This window comes from Vicia villosa, linkage group LG1 (assembly GCF_029867415.1).
Source record: "Vicia villosa cultivar HV-30 ecotype Madison, WI linkage group LG1, Vvil1.0, whole genome shotgun sequence".
In the NCBI taxonomy this organism is placed as follows: domain Eukaryota; kingdom Viridiplantae; phylum Streptophyta; class Magnoliopsida; order Fabales; family Fabaceae; genus Vicia; species Vicia villosa.
Genome location: NC_081180.1, coordinates 47,900,860 through 47,910,303, shown reverse-complemented (window position 1 = coordinate 47,910,303; position 9,444 = coordinate 47,900,860). Strand labels below are relative to the sequence as shown.

The window sequence follows — 9,444 nt, the reverse complement described above, 5'->3', positions numbered from 1 at the left end:
TTCAGAAACAAGAGTTCCCTCAGGTTAATGGCCTATTCAGAACAACATATAAATTCTATATCCACGATAACCTCAACATATGACTTTGAAATTGAATGAAGGTCATAAATAAATAATAAACTAAATAGAAACAAGACCAGCACCAGATGAAAGGATTGACTAATTTCCTCAACTTACAATGTCTAGTTGAAGTTTGTCAAACACAGTCACCAAAACAAGCCCACAATTGAAGTAAGGAAGGCATAGATTGAGTGACAGTGAAACTTCAAGCATATTATGGAGCATTGCCTGCAAAAAAACCTTCCAACATTTCTTTCTGAAACCTTTCTTCACACCAACCAACTCGCTTCCTTGTAATCCATTTTCAAGCCACTAGTTAATTTAACATTTTTTCTAGTATATAATATCATCGTATTTAAGAACAAACTTTACAAACTCAGAAACTAACATCATGACCTGTTGATCAAGGTGCAAATAAAGTTTCCCTTGATTGATTTACAACAGCTATCACCAATTCGAGCATCGTTGTACCCAAATTTTAAGGAGCCTTTCCTGGTGGCAAAAAGTAGTTGCAACATAGAAAGTAACCACAAAACTTGGCAGCCTCAAATTAGAAGGCTTAATCAAAAAATAAAATTGGAAAAAAAAGCCATAAAAAAGAATAGGAACCATACCATATCAAAAACTCATTTATTACTTCAGTCCTGAAATATATGTACAAATTTTACCCAGCATAAAGGGTACACGACTACATGGATATCAATATTAAAAAATCAGGTGCCATACCTTCTCATCTCATTGTACATCATACATGCCGCTTCCAATTTTATAAACAAAAAACCTAATGAAGTCAATTACTGTGTGCTTGGCAATCACATCATTCTTAGTATAAGATCATTAGTGTGGAAAGAGAAGTTGGAAAAGTGTGGGTTAACATAAGGCATTGCTCTGGGTTTTTCATGAATCCCGCTCTAGCATAAGTACCTGTCTAAGCTGCTAGCAACTAGGATGAAGAAAATATAGTTGTCATCGGTTCTGGGAAGTGGATCTTCATTGAAACCAATCATGTTGCAGAGCAGCCTCAGCAGATATTCTCTACAAGAAAATTAACAGTTTCTGTTCAGTTGTATTATTCAGAATCAACTATCAAAAAGCCAATAAAGCATCATTACATAAATAACATACCTTGTCAGGGTCATAAGCTAGGAGCTTACTCAACAAGTCAAATCCCGACTCGGATAAAACTGGCAAACCAGTGAAAGATGCAGCTGGAAACTTCATCCTTAGCATACTACACCTGCAATATGAATAACTGCACGTCAAAGGTTGAAAAACATAGTATTATCATTCATAAAATTGAGCATCTCAATAAATATGAGAATATAAAAGGCAAGCTTACCGTTGCTTGACAAAATTTGCTTTAGATCCAGGCAATTTGGAAAATCCTGGCCATATCTTCTCATCGGGTGTACCAAGGGTTCGAAAAATCTGCAGACAGATAACAAACAAACAAATGTTACTAGGATGGCAAAGTTGTGTCACACTATATATAACCTTTAATTGAATATAAAGTGATATCAAATTGACACTTTAACTAACCTTATCAAGTTGTTCAATTTCAGTTTTACCCCTGAAAAGAGGCTCCCTGGAAAATAATTCAGCCATTATACAGCCCAATGACCACATATCAATTGCTTTGGAGTATTTTTTAGCGCCCAATAAAAGTTCAGGGGCTCTGCACACAATAACAACATAACCATGTAAATATACATGAAACAGCATAAATCAGAAATTAAATAACTTGCATGAAGCAATGTACTGATACTCACCTGTACCATAATGTAACGACAAGAGAAGTATATGGCTTAAGCGGACTCCCGTACTGCCTTGACATTCCAAAGTCACATATTTTCAGATGCCCTTCTTTATTCATTAGAATGTTAGATGTCTTCAAATCTCTATGGAGAATCCAGTTATCATGGAGATACTTGACACCTTCGAGAAGTTGCTTCATGAAAGATTTTATTTCACCCAAACTAAAAGGCTGGTTCCTAGCCTCCATTAATTGTTTGAGATCATACTGCATATGCTCCATTACCATATAAGTACCATCATCCCTATCATCATCATCCACCACTACCTCTTTAACATCAACAATAGAGGGATGATCTAAAGACAAGAGAATATTCATTTCTCTCAAGGCTGACAATGGAAAGCCCTCTCTTTCCTTCTCCATCTTCACCTTCTTTAATGCTACAATTTCTCCAGTCATCTTATCCTTAGCTTTATAGACAACACCATAAGTTCCTTCATTTATTTTCTTAATCATTTCAAACTCGGACACAGTTCTGCAACTCTGACACATATTAAACCCTCTCTGCACATGCATCATATCACTATTTTCAAACGAATCTGACGGAGAATCACTAGCCTCATCATCAATATCAGATCCAGTGATTGTGCTACCTGAAGAACCACCAACTTCTAAACTTGAACTTCTTTTATCATGCGTGTATTTATCATCATCACCCATAGGTGATAGATCATCAGAAGCCCATTTAGACTTTGTGATGTTCCACCCCTGCATCTCACTTTCATCAACAACACAAGAGGAATTCAGCGAAGACTCACTCAAAACACCTTTACCTTCAGGACTTCGTTCATCAACAGGTGATCTATATAGAGACTCAGCAACGTGCTTGACCCCATCTTTGGAAGAGATCTTCGCCTTCTTCTCTGCCAGATCCCAAACGATGGGAGAGAATTTTCTTCTCTTTTCTGACGGTGGTAAAACTTCATCCCCATCAACAAGGATCTCACCTTCTTCTCTATCTTCTTTTGCAGAAGAATCATCATACTTACAATACACAAATTCCTTGACAGAATCATGCTTGTAAGATTCCCTCTTCCCCAAAACACTTTGTCGCCCTGCCGCCATGGGATTCACAAGCACAAAAGAATTGAGGAACAAATATTAATTTGAAACCCTAAAATCCCCAAATTCTCAAACCCTAATTTCAAGGATTTGAAATCAACGAAATTCACAAATCCACAATCAACAATCGAACAAAAAAACTTAAACTAGAATCAATTAAAAGCTTGTTTATGAGATTTTTCTTCTTTCTGATTACAAAGAATATCGAATAGATTCAATTTGGAAAACAAAACAATCAAAAACAATCGAGCATGAAAAATCGATAACGAATGAGAGGAGAAACAAAACCCTAGACGGTGGCTGCGTCTCGACTGCTATCAGAGACTTCGAATTGCCTTACCGGCGATGAACAGAACGAAGGAGATGATAGCCGCCTCAAAAGTCTTCAACGCGTTTTTGGTTTTGATTTTGTGATTGCTATGATTAGGGTTTCGGGCTGTTATATAGAACGGGTTTTCCTAGTGGGCTTTATGAAACACGGTACCAATTATTGAATGATTTGTTTGTAACAGACAGACATGTCCACCGACTCGATTAATTAATTCAAAATATTTTGTAATTAAGTGAGTGAGAAATTTTTTCCAAGGTATTTATTATATGAAAAATACACTAACAATTGTAAACAAAAAAAATACACTAACAATACTCCTTCCGTTTTTTATTATACACCGTAAGTCGTTTTAGACTTTTCACTCAGATTAAGAAAAATAATAATTGTTGTATGAAAATGAGAAATGAGAAATTATGAAGGTTTTTACAAAATTATCCTTCATTTATGACATGTGGAAGATAAATTTATATAATTGAAATGAAAGAGAATAAGAAATATTTAAGGATATAACAGGAAAAATAGCATTAATTATTCATTGGAATTGTAAAGCGACATATATTTAAATACAATTTTTTTCCCAAAACGACTTATAATAAAAAACGGAGGGAGTATTGTTTTAGATTGGCCCCCGAGCAGGCCCAACATCGGCTACGTTTAGAGCTGTCAAACAAGTTCAATAATTAAAAATCCTAATAATTTGACCCTATTAAAACTTTATTATATTGAGCCCCCAATTATTAAGATTTAATTTAGGCCCTAAAATTTTAGGCCTTTTGCATAATGCATTTTTTTTCCCATTGAAGAAACCTTATAGCCTTATAGCCCCCTTTCAAATTTTAGAGCCTTCTAACATTGGGCCCTATGTATTTGAGGGTTTATTATTTTAGGCCCTCTTATTATAGGGTATAGGGCCCAAATTAATTGGCCCCTTAAATTGACACCTCTAGCTACGTTGGGCCCAATCTAGATTAAAGGCCTTAATAGATTGAGTAACCGTTTGGAACTTCAACCCTATTACTCGGTGCAGAGCACGTGGTCGACCACGGTCGTGCCCTACGTAGGGCATGAAGTCAAGTGCTTAGCGGAAGACCCGCTCTTCCTCCTCCGAATCCTATGGGCAATTCACTCAGGATGAAAGTCACTTCCTGACTCAGCCTTACCACATAGGATCCTAGCAGTCTCCCGTTTTAGGCTTCCAAACAATTCAGTCCAAAACAGCAGATCTTGGCCTAACGTTGGAGACAATAAATACTCTTTTTCACAAGAGGGCAGATATTCATTATTTATACTCTTACTCTCTTGTACTTGCGCTTCTTTGCTATCTTTCTCACTTTGGCATCGGAATACCTTGGAGGTACACCCCTTCCATTTTCACCAGTCCAACAAGCTGTAGGCCAAGACGATCCATTTTGATCAAGTACGATAAAATGGCGTCGTATGTGGGAACATTTGCCTCCGTGTCTTCTCCTTGCATAAGACCAAAGCAATTTCAACCAACCTACCGATCATCATGGCCATCGGCAACAATGACGTTAACGCCAATGGCGACCCTTTCCATCTCGCTGAGCTGATCAAAAAACGCCACTGCTGTCAACGGGCAAGGCGACTAGAGGGACGGGCAAACTGCCTCTTCCTCGACTCAGGTCTCGTTGTGTGATCTTAATCCGCAAGATGACAACCTGTTTGCCCACGCGGACATCCCCTTGTCCGCCAACGCCGATCCAGCCACGCAACCCTGATCGGTGCCATCAACCACACCAACCTCCTGCTACACCAATGGAATCAGCGCATCGCCAGGCTGGAGAAGGAACATCGATCGCGCACTCCTCCGTGAAAACACCGTTAGTCCAGATCCTCGCCCCGGTGAGAGGGGGCATGGTCTCAAACACCTCCTCAAAGGTCCCGTCATCTCAGATCCCACACACTTTCCCCTCGACGGGAATAGACACTATCCCCAACTCCCCCGCAGAGGCATGGGCACCAGGAGTCTCAAAGTTTATCCCCCCAACCACGAGTTCGGGGACCTCGACGAGAAAGGAAGATGTCGGCGGCCACCAAGAAGCAAGAGCGCACTCCCCCTCGTAAGGAGCGACGCTCCTTAACTGTCAAGAAGACTAAGACCACCGAAGATACTAACAAATTAAGGAAACAATTGAAGGGCATGCCCCGACATGATAGAGGGCGCCACCATTACTCATCGCCCTCCAAGTCTCACGTTTGAAACGACAAAGATCACCCCTGCTGACCACTATCCCACGCAATCATGAGGGTTCCTCTCCCCCGCAGGCTGGAAAACCACCAATCCTCAATGCATATGATGGCACGACAGACCCCAATGATCACCTCGAGGACATTGAATCTGTCCTCGATTACCACAACATCAGGGGCGCCATCTGGTGCAGGGTCTTCCCAACAACACTCAGAAAATGCGCCATGATATGGTACAAGAAACTCGCTCCAGAGTCCTGGGACTTTCTATCTTTAGGTTTGTTGGTTACGGCAGAGAAGTGTGACATTTGTCCCACTACTTCCTTAAGTTGTCAAAACGCTTGAGATATCTTTGGGAATTATTGCCTTATTGGGTAAAATAAAATCATGTTTTGGTGCCTCTTATTTCATTAATGTATTACAATAGTAATGATCATCCTTTTTTAAATGTGTCGTGTTATATATTTTTTTAGGTTTTCAAGGTGTTGTTTGAGTTCTCATCTGTTTCATTCCTGAACTGTGATTCGTTCAAAATACAGGTGTTTGTCATCATAAAAAAGGGGGAGACTGTTGGAACAAACTTTATTTCACATCTACAATCTTTAATTTTTTTTATGATAACAAAGTATAGAGAATAATTTTATACACTAATTGTTTCATTAAATGTGCAGATAAAGAAAATGGACTCTGACTTTGAACGAAGCAAACTCTAAGAAAAACTAGACTCTAATTATGAACAGAACAAAGTCCAAACAAAGCTAAATCTAAACAAAGTAGACTCTGGGGAAAAAAAGACCCTGAAGTCTAGACAACATAAACTCTGATCTATGCAAACTCTAGACAGAGAGACTCTGGACTCTAAACTTCATCATATTAGGAAGCGTAGATGAAGTCTGAAGAAGTGTTTCTCTAATGGTTAAGCATCTGGATAATCAAGTCAATACATTTGCATCAAATAATCCATAATCACTCTGATAAATCAAGCCTTCTTTTCTCTAGACTCTGAAGTCTATATCTACAAGGCTCTAAACTCTGCTCAAGCTTCAAAAACCTTAAATCCAAAGCAAATGATTGAGAGAACAATAATTGAAAAAATATTCTTGATGTGATACTTCAAGGATAAGAAGTGTGCTTGTGAAGATTGGATTAACTCTCCTTGGAACAAGCATTGCACTCATCTTGGAAATATGTGCATCAAGTGTTTTGAAAAATACACGGGTCAAGTGAAACATATGCATCATGAAAAATGGATTTGTGAGTGATTTACATAGTCATGAGTTGACTCCTAAGGTCTATAGGTCGACTCATACTGAAGTTGATTGTTGAAGTTTGTCAAAATTCATTCTAGTGGCTTCGCATCAACCTGTGCACCAACTCATGTGCTGACTCAGAAGCCATGAGTCGACGCACAAAAGCCATGAGTCGAGGCACAAAAGCTATGAGTCGATGCATACTGAGATTAAACAACACCAAACCTTACTGCATTATTTAGGTCGACGCACAAAAGCCATGAGTCGGCGCACAGAACCCATAAGTCGACGCATACTAAGTTGAGTCAACACCAAACCTCACTGCCTTGTTTAGGTCAACATATGGAGTCTAGAGGTCGACCTGTCGCTCAATTCTGGGCATTTTTTGTGCATGAATTTTCCATATTTTGCTCTCTTTTTTCATACATATACATATACATTCATGCACTCATTGAAACATTACTTTGCAACCTGAAAGATACACAAGTCTTCTCATATTCATTCTTCTTCTTGCTCTTAACACAATTACACATAATCATTTTTGTGTTGTTGGTACATGATCAAGTTTGATAATGACCATGGATAGGAATTGAAGATTACTTTAGGTGAAGATTGTGGTGGTTTAATTGAATAAAACCATTGGGGTTTTGTTCTCCAAGATCGAGGTGATTTGGGGGTTTTTATCTAGAAGATTTGGATTAGATTCAGCCGAGTGAAAGCCTTGAAAAATGGTGGGTTCGGTTAAGGGAGTAACTGTAGACGGAGGATTGATCAAAGTTCTTGGGTGACAATAATTTGCGATTGCAATTCAGCCGAGTGAAAGCCTTGAAGAACGATGGGTTCGATCAAGAGAGTAGCGGTAACTGGAGGATTGATTCGAGATTGTTGGGCAACTTGATTTTGCTTAAGGTCAAGGGGAAAGAAGATAAAGAATCGACATCAAAACTGAGTTTTTTAGTTTATTGCTTTAACTTTTCTTGTAATAATAATTTGCAAAGTAATAAAATATATCTCAATTCCCGTTTGGAATTGGGGACAGATGTAGTAGAACCGAGGATGAACGACAAACTTCCTAAACAAATCTTTGTGTTCCTCTCTCCTTACTTCTCTATTACTTGCTATTAATATTGGTTCACAATTGTTAATTTGAAAATTAGTCTTAGTGTTAAATTGTGATACAAAACCATTTGTATAGAGAAGTGTAATTGGTAATTGCAATTAGATTTCACAATCAACCACACTTAGATTATAATTGACTAGTTACCTATTGCACGCCAAGTGTTTGTTGATTTGTCTGTGTAACAAAATGTTTGCATATCACTTGTTCGATAAATTGCCTTAGTAACAATTTGCAAAGTAATAAAATCTATCTCAATTCTCGTTTAGAATTGGGGGCGGACGTAGTCGTAACGAGGACAAACGATGAATTGCCTAAACAAATTTTTGTGTTCCTATCTCCTTACTTCTCTATTACTTGCTATTAATATTGATTCACAATTGTTAATTTGGAAATTAGTCTAAGTGTTAAATTGTGATACAAAACCATTTTTTTATAAAGAATTGTAATTGGTAGTTGCAATTAGATTTCACAATCAACCACACTTAGATTACAATTGACTAGTTAACTATTGCACGCCAAATGTTTGTTAATTTGTCTATGCAGCAAATTGTTTGCACATCACTTGTTCGATAAATTGCCTTAGCAAATTTATCGATTCTTTTCTCATTGGAAGTAGGTGATTTAGTGTATCCATTCAAACGAGTAATTTTTGAAAAACGTAGTTGATTCCCTTTTTCTAACTCTTTAGCGTATCAATCTTCTTCATGTTTTATAGCATATTTGATCCTACCAATAGCAGTTTGGAATAGACAAAAGTCGATTCCGAGACGCTTCCGTTAACCAAAAGTTTTAAAATACCGTAAAAATTTATGTTGATCTATTCACCCCCTCTATATCATTAGCCTATCGTCTAACAAATGGTATCAGAGCATGGTTTATCCTTGCTTCTAAATACACTTATTAGAAGAATGGATTCCGAACCTATATGGGCGCATAATAGAGCTCTGGTTTTCAATGGTAAAAACTATGGCTATTGGAGGATTGTATGCGCATTCATATCAATTATATTGATGGAAAAGTATGGAAAGACATCCAAGACGGGCGGTTTCAAATAACATTGACCAACAAGGATGGTGTTACCATTCCTAAACCCGAAGAAAATTGGGATGCAAAAGATGAGAAAAATTACTAGTATGATTGGAAAGCGAGAAATTATTTGGTAGCCTCTTTGGGGGTTGATGAAGATTATCGCGTCTCTCATTGTACGACGGCTAAAGCTATGTGGAACGCATTACAAGTTTCTCAAGAGTTTGAAGTCTTTCATATGGAAAATAGTGAAACAATTTCTAATATGAAAAAGAGATCCTCACATCTTCTAAGTCGTTTGAATGCACTTGAGAAGCCTGTTCCAAATGAGACGGCAACTAACAGATTTTTGAGATGTTTGAATAGAGAATGACAACCTAAAGTTACGGCTATAAAGGAAGTTGATGATCTTTCAATTTTGGACATTACAACTCTCTTTGGCAAGCTTGAAGAACACGAGCAACATCTCATATGTCTAAATGTGCATGAGAAAATAGTAAAGAAGGAGAAAAACAAAGATAAGGAGGTAGAGAAAAATTCTATATCTCTAAAAGCCTCAAGCTCCAAGACCTCA

At 37.9% G+C, this 9,444-nt stretch overlaps 1 protein-coding gene across 1 annotated transcript; it reads right to left on the bottom strand.

The window, feature by feature from the left end:
- LOC131636846 (cyclin-dependent kinase G-2-like) lies at nt 1-3,378 on the bottom strand. The gene is made up of 5 exons (XM_058907438.1): nt 1,830-3,378; nt 1,600-1,735; nt 1,400-1,488; nt 1,186-1,297; nt 1-1,095 (listed from the first exon to the last, which is right to left on the bottom strand). Exons 1-5 carry the CDS (start codon nt 2,936-2,938, stop codon nt 1,051-1,053), a joined length of 1,491 nt encoding a protein of 496 aa, XP_058763421.1. The 5' UTR covers nt 2,939-3,378; the 3' UTR covers nt 1-1,050.
- Between the last annotated feature and the right edge of the window lie 6,066 nt (nt 3,379-9,444).